The sequence below is a fragment of the Oncorhynchus clarkii genome, chromosome 14, assembly GCF_045791955.1.
Source record: "Oncorhynchus clarkii lewisi isolate Uvic-CL-2024 chromosome 14, UVic_Ocla_1.0, whole genome shotgun sequence".
Lineage (NCBI taxonomy): Eukaryota > Metazoa > Chordata > Actinopteri > Salmoniformes > Salmonidae > Oncorhynchus > Oncorhynchus clarkii.
This window is the reverse complement of record NC_092160.1, coordinates 26,675,367-26,697,417: the sequence shown is the minus strand read 5'-3', so window position 1 is coordinate 26,697,417 and position 22,051 is coordinate 26,675,367. Positions and strand designations below refer to the sequence as shown.

Here is a 22,051-nt window from a genome sequence, read left to right as displayed (position 1 = left end):
CCATACAGGCCACAGTACAGGCACAGAGACTGACGGGTGTTCCTGATAACACTGTCACATGACTGGAAGACACAAAAGGATGCTATCTATCAGATGGGAAGCAGAAGGCACAAGCTGTGGTTTTGTCAACGGACAGTCTCAACTGTTCCACAGAGATAGGAAAACACACACACGCACACACACACGCATGCCTTCCTGTGGCTTCCTGTGCATTTAGCAACATTTCCGGAAACTGCCACCATACTCGAGGACATTCAACCATCAAGCCAAATGCCTCATAGGGAAATTAAAACGGTCAACTTTTTTATGTATGTCAATAAACATATTTAATTATGGATTTCAGAATTGACAATTCATTACATTGTTAATCATTTTCTATAACTTTCTATTCATGGGTCACCTCTTCCTTGATTTATTGAATAGTCAACTGCATGTCTGCTAGGATCCCAGCGTGGACTGGTTGTCATTTCTCTTCAAGGCTGCTGCAGCCGCACCCTAAAACACTCAAACTGTCCACTGGTGTATCTGCTGTATGGATGTATAGATTGCTTCTAGGGCGATAGCTGCTGTATATTACTGGGTGAGGGTGTCACAGAGCCTCGTGGCCTCCCGTCAGCTTGTGGAAGAGCTCTTCGTTGAGTGTGTCACTCTGCTCGCGGCTGCGTGTCGACATGAAGATGTAGCCTCCAATGAACTCATGGACGATCTTACAGTCAGCCGTCACACAACTGAACGCTATGTTCACGTTCCCATCAAACTCTATGGCCACCTGTGGGTTAGTAAAACAAACAAACAAACAAACACACACAAAAGACGAGCAAAGCTAAATGACCAGGAAAAAGGGATACAGAGTTCAGTGTGTATTTGGTGATGCAGATTACTAAAGGAGATTGTGTGCAGAAAAATGTGAACATTTTGATTTTGATTGACGGGTCTGGTCACCTGTCGTATGTCCCAGTTGACGTTCCACTGCCTCATGTTGTTGTAGCGCCAGGTCTTGACCACTTCTCCCACCCCCAGGTCGATACGGATCAGGCGGTTGGGGGTGATGCCCAGCACCTCGTCCTTCCTGCTGCCCTTAAACCTGAACGGGTCAGAGACCATCCATTAGACTCAACTTTACCACAACTTATCCTTAGACCAGCCACTAGACTCAACTTCACCACAACAACTTATCCTTAAACCAGCCACTAGACTCAACTTTACCACAACTTATCCTTAGACCAGCCACTAGACTCAACTTCACCACAACAACTTATCCTTAAACCAGCCACTAGACTCAACTTTACCACAACTTATCCTTAGACCAGCCACTAGACTCAACTTCACCACAACAACTTATCCTTAAACCAGCCACTAGACTCAACTTTACCACAACTTATCCTTAGACCAGCCACTAGACTCAACTTCACCACAACTTATCCTTAGACCAGCCACTAGACTCAACTTCACCACAACAACTTATCCTTAAACCAGCCACTAGACTCAATTTTACCACAACTTATCCTTAGACCAGCCACTAGACTCAACTTCACCACAACAACGTATCCTTAAACCAGCCACTAGACTCAACTTCACCACAACAACTTATCCTTAAACCAGCCACTAGACTCAACTTCACCACAACTTATCCTTAGACCAGCCACTAGACTCAACTTCACCACAACTTATCCTTAAACCAGCCACTAGACTCAACTTTACCACAACTTATCCTTAGACCAGCCACTAGATTCAACTTCACCACAACAACTTATCCTTAAACCAGCCACTAGACTCAACTTCACCACAACTTATCCTTAGACCAGCCACTAGACTCAACTTTACCACAACTTATCCTTAGACCAGCCACTAGACTCAACTTCACCACAACAACTTAACCTTAGCCAGCCATTAGCCTCTCACTAATCTTTGGTGATAGACTGTTAACATAAATGTAAATTGTGGTAACTGCCCAGCTAGTGCACGCAAGATTTGATTCTAGGTACCGAGAATAGCCTGCTGTGAAACGTGTGATACACTGGGTTGCCAGATCCGCCTTACCTCACCACCACCAAGGAGATACCAAAGTCAGGCAGGGCCTGCCAGATCTGGAGAAAGCGGAGGAGGGCGTCAGTCAGGGAGAGCTGAGCCACGTTCTGATATGCCTCCAGGATACGAGGGGTCAACTGGGCATGGCCAGAGAGAGAGAGAGGGTCATGTGGGGTTAGAAGGAAATAAAATGGTCTCAAAAATGACTCAACTGTGTGGTACTATGTTGGACAACTGCCAAAATAAAGCACACACTTGAGTAAATGAGGGTTCTGGCAGCTCTATTGTGAAGTGTAATTTTCCTGGCATGGGTTAGGTCCTCTCATCCCTTTAGAGGGTCAGGTAAACGCCAATACATACACAGCCATTCTGAGTGATCACCTTCAACCTATGGTAAATAATTTCTATTCAGGATGACAATACCCCCATCCTCAGGGCACGAGTGATCAAAGGATGGTTTGATGAGCATGAAAATGATGTAACCCATATGCCATGGCCGTCCCAGTCATCAGCTCTCTGAGCACTTAGGGAAGATTCTGGAGCGGCGCCTGAGACAACGTTTTCCACCACCATCAACACAAAACTAAATTATGAAATTTCTCGTGGAAGAATGGTGTTACATCCCTCCAATAGAGTTCCGGACACTTGAAGAATCTATGCCACGGTGCATTGAAGCTGTTCTGGCTCAACGCCCCATTAAGACCCTTCATGTTGGTGTTTCCTTTATTTTGGCAGTTACCAAGCTCTACTTGGTACCTGTTTGGCCTTGTACTTCTTGCTGTAGCGTGGAGAGACCAGGCTGTGTGTGTTGATGCTCATGCTGTCATCTGTGTGTGTGTTGGGGTTGGTCTGCTGCATGGCCAGGAAGGATCGGATGCTCTGGACCTCACTCTGGAATGAGCTGTCTGCCAGACTCTTCCCTTTAGAGGCCAGACGACACGCTGCCATCCAACTGGAATACTGCTCCTCCTATAGATAGATAGATAGATAGAGAGAGAGAGAGAGACTACAGTTATGGGCAAGATCTTGGACCTTATAGTGGATCTTATCTACACTTTCAACAAATATTGTAAGAAATGTAGTACTCACGTATCTCGCAGTTTGTGTGTGTGTGTGTGTGTCTGTGTTTGTGTGTGTGTAACCCACATTTTCACAGCGCAGGTAGACCTCGTTCATGCCCTCTGGAGCTGGGATCAGAAGTTTGATGCAGAACTTTTGTCCAGCAACGTTCACATCTGGAGCAGCCTCACAGCCTGAAAAGGTGAAAGGTTATTGTACTGTGTGTATAAGGTCATTGTACTGTTAGTATAAGTAGGTGAAAGAGACTAAAGACAATTGATCTAAGGGAGAACATCAATTGCATTTCCTTGATTCCTTCTCCTCTGACTTTCTCATCCAATGGGTTTTGGGAAAGAGGCCAGGAGAGAGGATGTAAGAAATCAAGGAAATGTAATTGAGATTCTCCCTCAGTGTCTGCTTCATACCTTTGAGGTTGATCTGTTGAATGGGTTCTCCCAGGCTCTCCTCTTTGCTCTTATAGTAGGAGATGGAGGCATCCTTAAACTTGAACCAGTACTGCTTGTATCCCTTCAGAGTCAACCTCTTGGGCCTCAAACAGAAGTACACTGTTATTACTGCTTTACATGCTGTGGGAATGACTTTGTGGGTGGGTGGGTGTGTGCATGTGCTGATAATGCATGTTTGTGTGTGTACAATTTTGTGTGTTCCAGTCTAAAAATAGTGCAGGGAAATGAGGAATCAGAAATTTTTTCACACAAATGTCGGATCTTACCGGAATATCTTCAAATAATCATTCAGCTCTGGGGCGGTCAGGTTCTCCTGTGTGGAAGCCAAAGCAACATGCAAATGAATCCTTGTTTGACATCTGCTTTTCAAATAGGCATGGGAAATAATTCTGGCATCTATGTCGATAAAAAATATATTATAATTGAATTCTACTTATTTTAACCTTTTACTGCAGGGGGCTAAATCAGAGTCACACCGACAGTTTATTGGTGGTCTTAAACAAATCTACTTTGAAACTAAAGTACACACCTCCAACACAAGGTTATGGTCTTCAAAAAAAGAAGCATGTCAGATATTTGAGTTTGCCTCCCAATATTACACTTTATATACATCACAGAAGATAGAAACATAACCAATCCGTGGTGAGGGTAGGCAACAACATCTCCTCCCCGCTGATCCTCAACACTGGGGCCCCACAAGGGTGCGTTCTGAGCCCTCTCCTGTACTCCCTGTTCACCCACGACTGCGTGGCCACGCACGCCTCCAACTCAATCATCAAGTTTGCGGACGACACAACAGTGGTAGGCTTGATTACCAACAACGACGAGACGGCCTACAGGGAGGAGGTGAGGGCCCTCGGAGTGTGGTGTCAGGAAAATAACCTCACACTCAACGTCAACAAAACTAAGGAGATGATTGTGGACTTCAGGAAACAGCAGAGGGAACACCCCCCTATCCACATCGATGGAACAGTAGTGGAGAGGGTAGCAAGTTTTAAGTTCCTCGGCATACACATCACAGACAAACTGAATTGGTCCACTCACACAGACAGCATTGTGAAGAAGGCGCAGCAGCGCCTCTTCAACCTCAGGAGGCTGAAGAAATTCGGCTTGTCACCAAAAGCACTCACAAACTTCTACAGATGCATAATCGAGAGCATCCTGGCGGGCTGTATCACCGCCTGGTACGGTAACTGCTCCGCCCTCAACCGTAAGGCTCTCCAGAGGGTGGTGAGGTCTGCACAACGCATCACCGGGGGCAAACTACCTGCCCTCCAGGACACCTACACCACCCGATGTCACAGGAAGGCCATAAAGATCATCAAGGACATCAACCACCCGAGCCACTGCCTGTTCACCCCGCTATCATCCAGAAGGCGAGGTCAGTACAGGTGCATCAAAGCTGGGACCGAGAGACTGAAAAACAGCTTCTATCTCAAGGCCATCAGACTGTTAAACAGCCACCACTAACATAGAGTGGCTGCTGCCAACACACTGACACTGACTCAACTCCAGCCACTTTAATAATGGGAATTGATGGGAAATGATGTAAATATATCACTAGCCACTTTAAACAATGCTACCTTATATAATGTTACTTACCCCATATTATTCATCTCATATGCATACGTATATACTGTACTCTATATCATCGATTGTATCCTTATGTAATACATGTATCACTAGCCACTTTAACTATGCCACTTTGTTTACATACTCATCTCATATGTATATACTGCACTCGATACCATCTACTGTATCTTGCCTATGCTGCTCTGTACCATCACTCATTCATATATCCTTATGTACATATTCTTTATCCCCTTACACTGTGTACAAGACAGTAGTTTTGGAATTGTTAGTTAGATTACTTGTTATTACTGCATTGTCGGAACTAGAAGCACAAGCATTTCGCTACACTCGCATTAACATCTGCTAACCATGTGTATGTGACAAATAACATTTGATTTGATTTGATTTGACTTAGAAACACCAGAGGGGATTTGGTAATTTGACTACAGGAAAGGGCTACGCTACTTTATTTATCATTTAAATACATAACTGAAATACATATATTTTGACTCACAATACAATATATTGTGGGAAATAAAGAGTCATAATGTTCTGACCAGCATGTCTTGGGGGCTGCTGTTCGCCCCATCCAGCTTGACCTCCAGGCACTGTAGGGCTGAGTCCAGGTCATCCATGGCCGGACTAGAGGTCATCGTCTGGGGCTCCGACAGGGACAGCTTGTTGATGTGGTACTGGGGGGGGGGGGGGGGGTTGAAGATGACAAGGGAGAGGTAGTCATAGTTATACTTACAGCACATTAGAACTAGGACAACAAGGGCCAGTTACATGTCAGTACGTGTTTGTGAACATGTTATATCTGGTTTAAAATGACAGCAGCTCATTTTGACAGTTGATGCTCTCTTTTGGTGAACGCTTGATGGGGTTCAGGTATTAGAATGAAGGCACATGTCTAGGAAGTATCCATTCTGTGTACCTGTATAGCTCCAAACAGCAGCATCTCCTCCTCAGTACAGTCTATGTCCTCCAGTAGGATGGCCCAGCGAGCCTGCTCATACATCTGGGTCAGACGCACCGCATCATACTGAGAGAGGGGTTGGGGTGAGGGGGCAGAGAGAGAGAGAGGGGTGAGGGGGCAGAGAGAAAGAGAGAGGTGAGGGGGCAGAGAGAGAAAAATGTGAGGGGGCAGAGAGAGAAAGGTGAGGGGGCAGAGAGAGAGAAAGGTGAAGGGGCAGAGAGAAAGAGGTGAGGCAGCAGAGAAAGAAGGAGAGACAAAAGGGGAGAGAGAAGAAAGAGTGAGAAAAAGATGAGAGAGAGAGGTCAGAAGAGGTCACAGAAGTGAGTCAGTGAAACCCAGATGGTTAGATTCCAGAGTAGAGTTCACACTTCTATTTTAGAGCCTATTTCCAATTCAACTATCACTTTCCATTCGGTATATCACACACACACACACACACACACACACACACACACACACACACACACAGAGACACACACACACACACACAGAGACACACACACACACACAGAGACACACATACACACACACAGAGACACACATACACACACACAGAGACACACACACACACACAGAGACACACACACACACACATAGACACACACACACACACACACACACACAGAGACACACACACACACACCTTGGGCTCCAGGTCATGGAAGCAGTAGTATTTGAAGCGCAGCCAGAGTCTGTCATTCTCCTGAACTCCCTGCTCCATCAGTGAACGAGAAGAGTCCAGCCACCTGAGATAGGAGAGAGAGAAAGTACTTAGAACGAAGGACGACGACAGAGTGAAGTGAAGATCGAGACAGAGAAATGTGTGTGTGTGTATATGTCTACCTGCTGTGGATGTGGGCCTTGTCTACCACACTGGCGGGGCGGTACAGCTTAGCGATGGTCTCTGGAGGGGGAGCAGGCTGGGAGACTGACAGCATCTTGTACACCTTCTCAGTCTTAGGGGAGTCAGCGAAATGGGCAGGCATTCCATTATACAAGCAGGGGCGGGACACTGGGTAGGAAAGGAAACAGGACAGGGCCAATATTGGGTCAAATAGTGAAGATATCTAGATCGTACTACTACTGCTACTAGTACTACTGTTACTGCTACTACTACTGTTAACACTACTGTTACTACTACTACTACTGTTACTGCTAATACTGTTACTACTACTGTTAATGTTACTACTACTACTACCACTACTACTGTTACTGTTACTACTACTACCACTACTATTACTACTACTACTACTATTACTGCTAATACTGTTACTGCTACTGTTACTACTACTACCACTACTGTTACTACTGTTACTGTTACTACTACTACTACTACTGTTAATGTTACTGCTAATGTTACTGTTACTACCGTTACTACTACTACTACTACTGTTACTGCTAATACTGTTACTACTACTGTTACTGTTACTACTACTACTGTTACTACTACCACTACTACTACTACTGTTACTACTACTACTACTACTGTTACTACTACCACTACTGTTACTGTTACTACTACTACTGTTACTACTACCACTACTACTACTACTACTACTGTTACTACTACTACTACTGTTACTGTTACTACTACTACTACTGTTACTACTACTGTTACTGCTAATACTGTTACTACTACTGTTACTGTTACTACTACCGCTACTACTACTACTACTACTGTTACTACTACTGTTACTACTACTACTACTGCTACTACTACTGCTAAAACTACTGTTACTGCTACTGTTACTACTACTACTACTACTACTGCTGTTACTACTACTGTTACTGTTACTACTACTACTACTGTTACTACTACTGTTACCGCTAATACAGTTACTACTACTGTTACTATTACTGCTACTACTGTTACTACTACTGTTACTGTTACTACTACTGCTACTACTACTACTGTTACTGTTACTACTACTACTACTGTTACTACTACTGTTACCGCTAATACAGTTACTACTACTGTTACTATTACTGCTACTACTGTTACTACTACTGTTACTGTTACTACTACTGCTACTACTACTACTGTTATTGCTAATATGGTTACTACTACTGTTACTGCTAATACGGTTACTACTACTACTGTTACTACTACTGTTACTGTTACTACTACTACTACTACTACTACTACTGTTACTGCTAATACGGTTACTACTACTGTTACTACTACCACTACTACTACTACTGTTACTGCTAATACGGTTACTACTACTGTTACTGTTACTACTACCACTACTACTACTACTGTTACTGCTAATACGGTTACTACTACTGTTACTGTTACTACTACTACTACTACTACTGTAACTGCTAATACGGTTACTACTACTGTTACTGTTACTACTACTACTACTACTACTACTGTTACTGCTAATACGGTTACTACTACTGTTACTGTTACTACTACTACTACTACTACTACTACTGTTACTGCTAATAAGGTTATTACTACTACTGTTACTACTACTGTTACTGTTACTACTACTACTACTACTACTACTACTACTACTACTACTACTACTACTGTTACTGTTACTACTACTACTACTACTACTACTACTGTTACTGCTAATACAGTTACTACTACTGTTACTACTACTGTTACTGTTACTACTGTTACTGCTACTACTGTTACTGTTACTACTACTACTACTACTACTACTACTGTTACTGCTACTACGGTTACTACTACTGTTACTACTACTACTACTACCACTACTACTGTTACTGCTAATACGGTTACTACTACTGTTACTACTACTGTTACTGTTACTGTTACTACTGTTACTGCTACTACTGTTACTGTTACTACTACTACTACTACTACTACTACTACTGTTACTGCTACTACGGTTACTACTACTGTTACTACTACTACTACTACTACCACTACTACTGTTACTGCTAATACGGTTACTACTACTGTTACTACTACTACTACTACTACTACTACTACTACTGTTACTGTTACTACTACTACTACTACTACTACTGTTACTGCTAATACAGTTACTACTACTGTTACTACTACTGTTACTGTTACTACTGTTACTGCTACTACTGTTACTGTTACTACTACTACTACTACTACTACTACTACTGTTACTGCTACTATGGTTACTACTACTGTTACTACTACTACTACTACTACTACTACTACTACTGTTACTGCTAATACGGTTACTACTACTGTTACTGTTACTACTACTACTACCACTACTACTGTTACTGCTAATACGGTTACTACTACTGTTACTACTACTGTTACTGTTACTGCTAATACGGTTACTACTACTGTTACTACTACTGTTACTGTTACTACTACTACTACTACTACTACTACTGTTACTGCTAATACGGTTACTACTACTGTTACTACTACTACTACTACTGTTACTGCTACTACTGTTACTACTACTGTTACTGTTACTACTACTGTTACTGTTACTACTACTACTGTTACTGCTAACATGGTTACTACTACTGTTACTATTACTGCTAATACTGTTACTACTACTGTTACTGTTACTACTACTACTACTAATATTACTGCTACTACTGTTACTACTACTACTACTACTACTACTACTACTACTACTGCTACTATAGCAATTAGTTAGTTACATAAGCTTTAAGCAAGCTTAGTTATTCTAATAATTAGTCAGACATAACGATGCAGGTTCTGCTCTTCATATTGTGATTGGTCAGCTGAGGGTCGATGGGGACATGATGATGTCATAATGTGTACCTGAGGTGAGAGGCACTTCTGTGAGGTCATACAGTTCCTCTGACAAGTCTCTAACTTTCTTCCTCTTCTTCTCCTCTACAGGTCGCAGCAGGGACAGCTCCTCTGGCCGACGGATGTCTGGAACCAGAGAGGAAGGAGAAAGAATGGAGGGATGGGTGAAAAAGTGTTTTGTGGAGTGCCAAACTTTCTTTCACTTAAAACTATAAGCAGGTCATATGGTAGATTGTGGATTCCTTTGTTATGTTGATGTGAAAATAAAAAACTTATTGGAAAGAGAAAATAAAGTAATTGATTTCTGAACTCACTCAGCATCTTGCAGATGCCCAGCACAGTGCGGAACACAGGCCCAGAGAAGCAGACCCGGAGCCTGAGGTTCAGTCCGTTGGGCAGGCCCAGCCTCAGGGGCTTGTGCTGGGGCATGAAGATGAGCCCGGCATCTGCCTGGATGCCACACTTCTCAAGGGTCCAGGCCGTTCGCAGGAGCCACTGCTGCTTCTGCTCCCACCACAGGGCATGATCCGACCAGTCGCGCTTTACCTCTGCACAGGGGAGGAAACTGGTGAGCCCTCTGACACAACATGTCCGCCATGCATCACCCACACAGTCAGTGCCTTGGGATCTACTTGTGGTGGATCATATGAGTGAATATCACCTCTATACAATGCTGTGTAGGATAGGGAGATTGCTGGTCTCCACCATACAGTGTGCACTATCTGAATACGTACGTACGTATGTGTGTGTGTGTGTGTGTGTGTGACTCACGTGACTTCTCCACTAGTTTGAGGATGACCCCACCTATGTGTAGGTCAGAGGTCACACTGACAGTGATGGGCGGAGCATCAGCTCCCAGGTCCTCCACCGCAACTGACAGGTCCCACGCTGCCATACTGAGAGAGAAATAGAAGGAGAGAGAAAGAGAGAGAGCGAGAGAGAAAGAGAGAGAGAATAGTAAGGGAGAAACAAGTGTTGGGTTGGGAAAAAGAATGAGAGAAAGAACGTGTGAAGGGGAGGACAGAAAATGTGTAAGTATGTCACATGAAACACACTTTCGAATCCCAACCACACGTCCCACACACCCTGGATGACCGGGTTATTCTGACAAGTTCACTATGACAACACACACACACCCTGGATGACCGGGTTATTCTGACAAGTTCACTATGACAACACACACACACCCTGGATGACCGGGTTATTCTGACAAGTTCACTATGACAACACACACACACCCTAGATGACCGGGTTATTCTGACAAGTTCACTATGAAAACACACACACACCCTGGATGACCGGGTTCTTCTGACAAGCTCACTATGACAACACACACACACCCTAGATGACCGGGTTCTCTGACAAGTTCACTATGACAACACACACACACACCCTAGATGACCGGGTTCTCTGACAAGTTCAATATGACAACACACACACACACTTCCTATTTCTAACTTCAGCAATCATTCTGGATGCATACTTCTGCTTTCAGACCATACCCAACCCCATCCTACCCGACTCTACCCAACTCATTCCTACCCAACCCAATCCTACCCAACCCAGCCCCATCAAATGTCCAACTGTGTGTGTGCACAGGAGGTTGGTGGCACCGAAATTGGGGAGGACAAGCTTGTGGTAATGGCTGGAGTGTAATCAGTAGAATGGTATCAAATACACCAGGTGTTTGATGCCAATCCATTAGCTCCGTTCCAGCCATTATTATGAGCCGTTCTCCCCTCTGCAGCCTCCACTGGTGTGTGTGTGTGTGTGTCATGTCAGTATGGTAATAACAACATGGTGTAAGGTTAAGCACTCTGTAACTTGACTAGTTGTCTTGTTCTACTTACAGCAAAGGAGTCAGAGTTTTGGCCCATCAATAGAATAGAAGCCTACTGCAGTCATATACTGTTCACATCCATCCCTCTGTCCCATCCTCCAACATCACAATCGACCAGAAAGACATCTCTCTATCTCTCTCTGAGACCCCGGGCGAAACACTCTCACACAAACAACACAGTCCGTCTCACATTTGCTACACACTCTTGTGCATCTTACCTTCTCTACCGTCCAAAATGCAGGGGACTCTGGCAGCTTCTTTAAAAAAAGACCCACTACCCTTCTTCTGCTTGTTCTGTGAAACTACCCTTCTGGACACATTTGGTGAAACCAGCCTATTCCACTTCCCCTCTCTCTCTGTTGGGTTGGGTCTTGAGTTGTGGTGTATGTATGATATGTGGTGCACATGTCAGAGCTGAAAAGGGTGTTCCTCCTTTGTCAGTTTCCGGCCACCGGAAATGTGAGTGACAGTGACACTGAATTTAGCTCTGTGTATGTGTGTGTCAGTTATAATGACCGTATGTCAGTCTCATTGGTTCTGTAGCAGTCTGGGGAGGGTGGGTAGGGGATCCATACAGTAGACCGGGGTTCTGTAGCAGTCTGGGGAGGGAGGGTCATGTGATCCATAGAGTAGACCAGGGTTCTGTAGCAGTCTGGGGAGGGAGGGTCATGTGATCCATACAGTAGACCAAGGTTCTGTAGCAGTCTGGGGGGGGTGGGTAGGGGAAGGGAGGGTCATGTGATCCATACAGTAGACCAGGGTTCATCAACTAGATTCAGCCGCGGGTCGTTTTTTTTTCATGGGCAGATGGTCAGAGGGCCAGATAATCTGTAGACTGCAAATTGACCGCAAGAAGCCCAAACAGATGTAATATTTGACTAAAACACAGTCATTTCAAACCTGGTTTAGCATCTCTCTATTATGAGTGGGAATACTTTGGAACAGATTTCCCAAATTAAAATCACTAGGAGCTGATTTTCTGGTGTTTTTACAGTCTTTTAATGTCGAACAATATAAAAAACAAAAAAAACTTTATAGGGCTCAGAAAACTTGGCCAAATAAAATCCCCCCGCAAGTTGGGGAACCACCTGCAGTAGGCTGTGTGTCAATTGACATGTGATGGTCACACACACACACACACACACACACACACACACACACACACACACACACACACAGTCTTGTACAGCTAACCTTGTGGGGACACACAATTCAGTCCCATTCAAAATCCTATTTTCTAACCCTAACCCGTACTATTACCCTAACCCTAGCTCCTAACCCTAAAACTAACCCTAGCTCCTAACCCTAAAACTAACCCTAGCTCCTAACCCTAAAACTAACCCTAGCTCCTAACCCTAAAACTAACCCTAGCTCCTAACCCTAAAACTAACCCTAGCTCCTAACCCTAAAACTAACCCTAGCTCCTAACCCTAAAACTACCCCTAGCTCCTAACCCTAAAACTAACCCTAGCTCCTAACCCTAAAACTAACCCTAGCTCCTAACCCTAAAACTAACCCTAGCTCCTAACCCTAAAACTAACCCTAGCTCCTAACCCTAAAACTAACCCTAGCTCCTAACCCGTAACATAATTCTAACCTTAATCCTAAACCACCTAGAAATAGCATTTGACCTTGTGGGGACTAACAAAATGTCTCCAGTTGGTCAAATTATTATTTGTTTACTATACCCCCCCCCCCCCCCCCCCAACACACACACACACACAGGAGTAAGGGGCACTTCTATGTAACCTTTGACACTTGGTTGACATAGTCTTGCATTAGCTTTTGAAGGATATGCCCTAACAGTTCTAAATGTCCTCTTCTCTCCTCATATTTCCTCTGTGGTCGCTGACCTGAAAATAATGTATAAGTGTGTGTATAAGTGTGTACAAGAGGAGTTGAGGAAAGAGGATTTTTTCAATAAAAAAAAATAACTTCATTAAACTAGGCAAGTCAGTTAAGAACACATCCTTATTTACAATGACGGCCTACCAAAAGGCAAAAGGCCTCCTGCGGGGACGGGGGCTGGGATTGAAAAAAATAATAAATAGAACAAAACACACATCACGACAAGAGAGACACCACAACACTACATAAAGAGAGACCTAAGACAACAACATAGCATGGCAACAACACATGACAACAACACAACATGGTAGCAACACAACATGGCAGATGAGCAAAGAGGAGACGTGTTCTAAGCAACACTTGTATTGTTTTTCTTTTCAGGAGGGCTAGCTCGGAACACTTGTATTGTTTTTCTTTTCAGCAGGGCTAGCTCGGAACACTTGTATTGTTTTTCTTTTCAGCAGGGCTAGCTCGGAACACTTGTATTGTTTTTCTTTTCAGCAGGGCTAGCTCGGAACACTTGTATTGTTTTTCTTTTCAGCAGGGCTAGCTCGGAACACTTGTATTGTTTTTCTTTTCAGCAGGGCTAGCTCGGAACACTTGTATTGTTTTTCTTTTCAGCAGGGCTAGCTCGGAACACTTGTATTGTTTTTCTTTTCAGCAGGGCTAGCTCGGAACACTTGTATTGTTTTTCTTTTCAGCAGGGCTAGCTCGGAACACTTGTATTGTTTTTCTTTTCAGGAGGGCTAGCTCGGAACATTTGAAAATGGATTTGAAAGAACTGATTTTAGCATTAAAAGAATCCAAAAAACAGCCAATCATTTCAGGTCCAGTACCATCGTTGGGCCGCGGGTGTGAAACATTCAGCAGACTACTGGCATTACACATCAGGCTAAAATCAAATCAAAGGTTATTTGTCATGTGCGCCGAATACAACAGGTGTAGTAGACCTTACAGTGAAATGCTTACTTAAAGGTTCTAACCAATAGTGCAAAAAAGTTGTTAGGTGAACAATAGGTAAGTAAAGAAATAAAACAACAGTAAAAAGACAGGCTATATTCAGTAGCGAGGCTATATTCAGTAGCGAGGCTACATACAGATATCGGTTAGTCAGGCTGATTGTGGTAGTATGCACATGTAGGTATGGTTAAAGTGACTATGCATATATGATGAACAGAGAGTAGCAGTAGCGTAAAAGAGGGGTTGGTGGGTGGTGGGTAGCAGGACACAATGCAGATAGCCCGGTTAGCCAATGTTCGGGAGCACTGGTTGGTCGCCCCCAATTGAGGTAGTATGTACATGAATGTATAGTTAAAGTGATAAACAGAGAGTCGCAGCAGCAACCCATAAAAGACTACTGTGGCTCTGCTGGTTACTTTTATAGTTAACTTTGACACCTTCTGGAAACAGAAGATACTCTACAGGAATGACGGAGTCCATCCAAACCAACTTGACTTCTGGACTCTGTCCACGCATTTCAAGGCTGCATTGAAACAATGACTGGTCAATGATCCAAGACCAGCTCAGTTAATCCCTACCATTGTGACAATGAGTCGTCATAATGCTGCATTAAATGTACATGATCCTAGTGGCAAGCACAATATCAGTAATTTAATTTATGTATCCCTAATTGCACCAAATACTTCCATTTATCCTACAGCTATTGTATGCAGTAATCATGAGCCTATGATTCAGAGTTACACTGTTAACACCGAGGCAGTGTGCAATAAATCAAATCAAATCAAATTTTATTTGTCACATACACATGGTTAGCAGATGTTAATGCGAGTGTAGCGAAATGCTTGTGCTTCTAGTTCCGACAATGCAGTAATAACCAACAAGTAATCTAGCTAACAATTCCAAAACTACTACCTTATAGACACAAGTGTAAGGGGATAAAGAATATGTACATAAAGATATATGAATGAGTGATGGTACAGAGCGGCATAGGCAAGATACAGTAGATGGTATTGGGTGCAGTATATACATATGAGATGAGTATGTAAACAAAGTGGCATAGTTAAAGTGGCTAGTGATACATGTATTACATAAAGATGCAGTAGATGATATAGAGTACAGTATATACATATACATATGAGATGAATAATGTAGGGTATGTAACATTATATTAGGTAGCATTGTTTAAAGTGGCTAGTGATATATTTTACATAATTTCCCATCAATTCCCATTATTAAAGTGGCTGGAGTTGAGTCAGTGTGTTGGCAGCAGCCACTCAATGTTAGTGGTGGCTGTTTAACAGTCTGATGGCCTTGAGATAGAAGCTGTTTTTCAGTCTCTCGGTCCCAGCTTTGATGCACCTGTACTGACCTCGCCTTCTGGATGATAGCGGGGTGAACAGGCAGTGGCTCGGGTGGTTGTTGTCCTTGATGATCTTTATGGCCTTCCTGTGACATCGGGTGGTGTAGGTGTCCTGGAGGGCAGGTAGTTTGCCCCCGGTGATGCGTTGTGCAGACCTCACTACCCTCTGGAGAGCCTTATGGTTGTGGGCGGAGCAGTTGCCGTACCAGGCGGTGATACAGCCCGACAGGATGCTCTCGATTGTGCATCTGTAGAAGTTTGTGAGTGCTTTAGGTGACAAGCCGAATTTCTTCAGCCTCCTGAGGTTGAAGAGGCGCTGCTGCGCCTTCTTCACAATGCTGTCTGTGTGGGTGGACCAATTCAGTTTGTCTGTGATGTGTACGCCGAGGAACTTAAAACTTACTACCCTCTCCACTACTGTTCCATCGATGTGGATAGGGGGGTGTTCCCTCTGCTGTTTCCTGAAGTCCACAATCATCTCCTTAGTTTTGTTGACGTTGAGTGTGAGGTTATTTTCCTGACACCATACTCCGAGGGCCCTCACCTCCTCCCTGTAGGCCGTCTCGTCGTTGTTGGTAATCAAGCCTACCACTGTTGTGTCGTCCGCAAACTTGATGATTGAGTTGGAGGCGTGCGTGGCCACGCAGTCGTGGGTGAACAGGGAGTACAGGAGAGGGCTCAGAACGCACCCTTGTGGGGCCCCAGTGTTGAGGATCAGCGGGGTGGAAATGTTGTTGCCTACCCTCACCACCTGGGGACGGCCCGTCAGGAAGTCCAGTACCCAGTTGCACAGGGCGGGGTCGAGACCCAGGGTCTCGAGCTTGATGACGAGCTTGGAGGGCTTGGAGGGCACTATGGTGTTAGTAGGACGATCACTTTGTGCAGCTCACCCTGTACTATCAGCTCCAATATAAATAACACGAGTAAGTCTACTTCTGATAAGCTTCCCAGTAAAGCATTAAAAACAATCAAGCAACCCAGAAAAGTGCTAAAAATAGCACATATTAACATATGTAGCCTAAGAAACAAGGTCCATGAAGTCTTGTAACAGATGACATTCCTATTCTGACTATCTCTGAAATTCACTTGGATAATACCTTTGATGATACAGTGGTACTGTAACAGTTGAACTTTAGTCCGTCCCCTCGCCCCTACCCGGGCTCGAACCAGGGACCCTCTACACACATAGACAACTGACACCCAAGAAGCATTGTTACCCATCGCTCCACAAAAGCTGCTGCCCTTGCAGAGCAAGGGGAACAACTACTTCAGGTCTCAGAGTGAGTGAAGTCACCGATTGAAACGCTATTAGCGCGCACCACCGCTAACTAGCTAGCCATTTCACATCGGTTACACTAGTAACACATGGTTATAACGTCTACCGAAAAGACAGAAATGCCAATGGGGGCGGTGTTGCGATCTATATTCAGAACCACATTCCTGTAAAGCTTAGAGAGGATCTCATGTTAAATACTGTTTAAGTAATATGGCTACAGGTTCATCTGCCTCACCTAAAGCCCATTTTTGTGGGAAGCTGCTATAGACCAGCAAGTGCTAACAATCAGTATCTGGATAATATGTGTGAAATGCTTGATAATGTATGTGATATCAACAGAGAAGTATATTTTCTGGGTGATTTAAAAATTTACTGGCTTTTATCAAGCTGCTCACTCAAGAAAAAGCTTAAATCTGTAACCAGTGCCTGCAACATGGTTCAGGTTATCAGTCAACCTACCAGGGAAGTTACAAACAGCACAGGAATGAAATCATCCACATGTATTGATCACATCTTTACTAATGCTGCAGATATGTGCTTTAAAGCTGTATCCAGATCCATAGGATGTAGTGATCACAATATAGTAGCCATGTCTAGGAAAACCAAAGTTACAAAGGCTGGGCCTAATATACTGTATAAGAGGTCATACAATAAGTTTTGTAGTGATTCATATGTTGATGATGTAAATGATACTTGCTGGTCTGTGGTGTGTAATGACGAGCAACCAGAAGCTGCACTTGACACATTTATGAAATTGCTTATTCCAGTTACTAATAAGCATACACCCATTAAGAAAATGACTGTAAAAACTGTTAAATCCCCTTGGATTGATGAGGAATTGAACAATTGTATGGTTGAGAGGGATGAGGAGAAAGGTATGGCAAATAAGTCTGGCAGCACAACTGATTGGCAAACATACTGCAAATGAAGAAATAATGTGACAGAACTAAATAAAAATAAACTATACTATGAAACAAAGATCAATTATTTAAATAATCATAGTAAAAAGCTATCCATTGCACAGATTGAGGGAGACATTGCCAACCTGTCTGATGTTCAGACTCTGCTTGCAGATGTAAGAGAAGAAATCAGTACTGCCCTGCCCACTTCATTGTTGAGATCAACAAGGCCTATGGTGTCATCACTACCGTGTCTCGCCACCTTGGCCTGGATGAGGGCAAGGTTCTTGGCAGTCTGGCGAAGTACACTTCCAAGCAAGGGCTTTGGGATGGAAATGCAATATGGCAGTCGTGCCAACATATCTCATCAGCCACCTGGTGGAAGGGACTTTGTGGATCTGAGGCTCTTTCCCCTGTTGCATCCATCATCCTCCAAATCCCACCAACATCAGCCGCCTCAGAGCGCAACTGGTCCTTGTTTGGGAACAAACACACCAAACGACGCAACAGGCTGACAAATACAAGGGTTGAAGAATTGGTGGCCATCTGGGCAAATTTGTGGCTTTTTGAGCCTGACAATGAGACATCCTCAACAAGGTGGAAAGTGACAGTGAAGATGAGGCCTCAGTCTGATGTTCATGAGGTGGACATTAAGGAGGTCCAGGAAGAAAACATGGAAGCCTGAGAGGACGACAACCAAAGCTTTAGTTGCTAGACTATTATTTTACAGATGTATGTTACAAACGTTTTTGGGAGATGCGATGGATCATTGAGGATCATTCAATATTGCTTTTCTTTTGTTGTTCAGTGAAATCATCCCATGTGAAGATTCAACTCATTTAATTAAAGTTAAATTCGTAACTAAATAGTTTAAAAAAAATTGATTGGAAGGATTTAATAATTTGCAATTATGTCTACTTATGATGAGGTAAAAGGTTTATGTTTCTGTCTCCATATGATATGGTAAATATATCTAATGCAAAAAACTTCTACATTTAAATGGTGTTAATATTAATTTGCATATATTTCCATTAATTCCCATATATTCCCACAGAAAGTTTCCACCTCTGAATATTCCCCAAAATGTGCAACCCTGGCAGTAGCTAAGATGGGGAGAAGTCTGTCCATAATAAAGCGATGCTCTGCCTTCTTAACAACACTATCAACAAGGCAGGTCCAACAGGCCCTAGTTTTGTCACACCTCAGTCATGTGGTCAGGTGCCACAAAAAAGGACTTAGGAAAATTGAAATTGGCTCAGAACAGGGCAAGACGGCTGGCCCTTGGATGTACACAGAGAGCTAATATTAATAATATGCATGTCAATCTCTCCTGGCTCAAAGTGGAGGAAAGATTGACATCATCACTACTTGTATTTTTGAGAGGTATGGACATGTTGAATGCGCCGAGCTGGCTGTCTAAACTACTGGCACAGCTCAGACACCCATGCACACCCCACAAGACATGCCACAAGAGGTCTCTTCTCAGTCCCCAAGTCCAGAACAGACTATAGACAGACTAACAGTACTACATAGAGCCATAACTACATGGAACTCTAATCCACATCAAGTAACAGATGCAAGCAGTAAAAATAATAGATTTAAAAAACAGATTTAAAAAAACACCTTATGGAACAGCGGGGACTGTGAAGCAACACAAACATAGGCACAGATACATGCATACACACAAATGATAACATACGCACTACACAGATTTAGTACTGTAGATATGCGGTAGCGGTGGAGTAGGGGCCTGAGGGCACACAGTGTGTTGTGAAATCTGAATGTATTGTAATGTTTTTAAAATTGCATAAACTGCCTTAATTTTTTCCTGGTCCCCAGGAAGAGTATATGCTGCTTTGGCAGGAGCTAATGGGTATCCATAATAAATACAAATACACTAGATGTAATTAGGCTACAAATTAAGTTACAGAGTAAGATGTAATTCTAGCTGTTGGCCAGTAGAGGGCGGTGAATGACAGACAGAGAAACAGTAAACTCGATCAGCTCAGCACAGAGCTCCTGACACGTTGGGCGACTGGCTTCCGGGCTAAGCGGGCAGTGTGTAAAAGCAGCGCGTCTTGGCGGATCGTGTTTCGGAGGACCTTCACCTCTCCCGAGCCCGTTGAGGAGTTGCTGCGATTAAAACTAAATTGTGATTACCAATTAGATTTCACGAAAATGGGGAGAAAAATTCACAAAATAAATTAAATAAAACACTGAACTCCTACCATACGTTATATCCACATTCCACACACAGCCTTGACATTCGAGTGAACGGTGATGGTTAATTCGTTGAATAATTAATTTGTTTATACTCAACTTGAAAGGTATTTTATAGCAACACAACAATACATACTTTCCTTATGGTCATACTCTATATAGGTCATATAGCTCCCCTCCCATTTGGTACAATCCATGCGTCATTGTTTACAACAAAATGGCCATGTATTTCTTCCCCAAAATTCAAACTGGATAAAGGCGCTTTAAATAACGAAAACGAAACTTAACTACCGAACCGAAAAACACCTGACACCGACGTAACGTTAGTAGTTCTGTGTCGGATTGATTTCAGGATCACACTCGCAGCATGGCATTTCAAATGTCAACTCTCTCTTCGCGTATCAGAGCCATAGGTCAATTTTCCCGCTGTCGTAGTGGTGACTTTCATACTAGTGATATCGGTGTGTGCTCCAAATTTAGAAACATTTTTGGTGTTGCAAATCGCCAGGTTTATTCGCTGGTGCGAAGTGGGCAGAGTTCGGCGAACTCCAGCCCTGCAAAGTGCAAGGCCATTCTGAACCCAGGGGGTATTCATTTTGCAAACCGCGTGGAGAAGTTTTCAACAACTACAGCTGCCGCGAAGTCGTTTGAGTCGTTTCAGGGGCAAAACAAGGCCTCGCCCTCCGGGGGAAAGTACGGTTCGTTGTATCGGATCGCCCTCGCCGCGCTTGGGGTGACCACCGCGGTCGTGTCCCTGCACTTTAGTGCCCATCTCGCCATGGCAACGGGATTGGAGCGGCTAAACCTTGACTCAGCCAAAGGTGACTGGAACGAGGTGAAGGGTAAGTCTGCAGACAGACACAGTTTGGGTGGGAATCTATAGGTGCTCATGTTGAGAATTTGGTTGCTCAACAGGACCTGTTGCGTGTGAAAAGTAAAGTTGTCAAAGCTGTGTGGCCTAAATTTCAATAGAAAAAAAGTAGGTGCCAACTCAAAGTTTGAAGTGGCTCATGGTGGCCTTATGTGGTACTAGGTTACAACCAAGCCATTAGTGCATTACAGCTTTTCACTATGTTGTCCCTACATTACCCACATTGATTAGTGGAATGATCATAATCATCAACTCTCTGTCCCTCTCCTCTTCCTTAGCTGCCTTGCTCCATATGAGTCAGGAGGAGAGAAGGAAGCACTACAGAACTACCTACCGGTCCCTGGAGGAGGTGCCTGTGTGGACCGCCAAGTCACTCACAGTGGACAGAGGTTGGTGGCACCTTAATTGGGGAGAATGGGTTCGTGGTAATGGCTGGAGCGGCGTCAGTGGAATGGTATCAAACGCATGGTTTCCATGCCATTCCATTTACTCTAAACCATCCGTTGTTTCTCAACTCCCGTTCTGGGGTCCTACAACACAGGTTTACATGTGTTTGGTCCAGCCCAGCACTACACACTGTCATTTAGTTAATGCTAGGTGATTAGGTCTATTGGGCCCCAGGACTACAGCTGTGAGACACTGGAAAGCAGCATCGCTGAGCGTCCACTATAGATATTCTTGAGAGACAACATAAACGGTAAACGCATGTTGATATTACAGTGTTCATCTGTCTCCAAGGTGATTCAGTCAAGGCGACCAAATTCAAGAGGAACGAAGCTCTGGACAAGAAGATCTCGCTGTTCAGCGGTGACATCACCAAACTGGAGATTGATGGGATCGTCAATGCAGGTGATCAAATAGTAACCTAGCTAATATTAACATAACATTATAGAAATAACATAACTTAAAGATGGAATCTGC

At 43.7% G+C, this 22,051-nt stretch overlaps 2 protein-coding genes across 3 annotated transcripts in view; one reads left to right on the top strand and one right to left on the bottom strand.

The window, feature by feature from the left end:
- Window positions 1-300: 300 nt before the first annotated feature.
- Window positions 301-12,149, bottom strand: LOC139366470 (FERM domain containing kindlin 3b). Its single transcript, XM_071103975.1, has 15 exons — window positions 11,915-12,149; window positions 10,628-10,752; window positions 10,171-10,404; window positions 9,866-9,982; window positions 6,946-7,114; window positions 6,746-6,848; window positions 6,061-6,168; window positions 5,684-5,818; window positions 3,821-3,867; window positions 3,513-3,637; window positions 3,175-3,281; window positions 2,785-2,997; window positions 2,041-2,165; window positions 943-1,084; window positions 301-769 (listed from the first exon to the last, which is right to left on the bottom strand). The coding sequence occupies exons 2-15, from the start codon at window positions 10,749-10,751 to the stop codon at window positions 590-592; spliced, it is 1,929 nt and encodes a 642-aa protein (XP_070960076.1). The 5' UTR covers window position 10,752; window positions 11,915-12,149; the 3' UTR covers window positions 301-589.
- A 7,911-nt stretch (window positions 12,150-20,060) lies between these two features.
- LOC139366468 (mono-ADP ribosylhydrolase 1) overlaps window positions 20,061-22,051 on the top strand; it is a 169,595-nt gene continuing 167,604 nt past the window's right edge. Inside the window, exons 1-3 of one of the 2 annotated variants that reach the window (XM_071103972.1) lie at window positions 20,061-21,101; window positions 21,409-21,519; window positions 21,869-21,979. In XM_071103972.1, coding sequence (XP_070960073.1) covers window positions 20,627-21,101; window positions 21,409-21,519; window positions 21,869-21,979 — 697 coding nt within the window. In that variant the 5' untranslated portion in view covers window positions 20,061-20,626. The remainder of the gene's footprint in view (window positions 21,102-21,408; window positions 21,520-21,868; window positions 21,980-22,051) is intronic. The other variant, XM_071103973.1, reaches the window with a different exon arrangement.

Bases quoted from the DNA above. Each gene is read 5' to 3' on its own strand.
- LOC139366470 (XM_071103975.1), bottom strand. From the start codon at position 10,751: ATGGCAGCGTGGGACCTGTCAGTTGCGGTGGAGGACCTGGGAGCTGAT. The intron at 3,638-3,820 runs GTAAGATCCGAC...CTTCTGTTTGAG, and splicing joins GATTATTTGAAGATATTCCG to GCCCAAGAGGTTGACTCTGA. The intron at 1,085-2,040 runs GTAAGGCGGATC...TGACCCGTTCAG, and splicing joins ATCTCCTTGGTGGTGGTGAG to GTTTAAGGGCAGCAGGAAGG.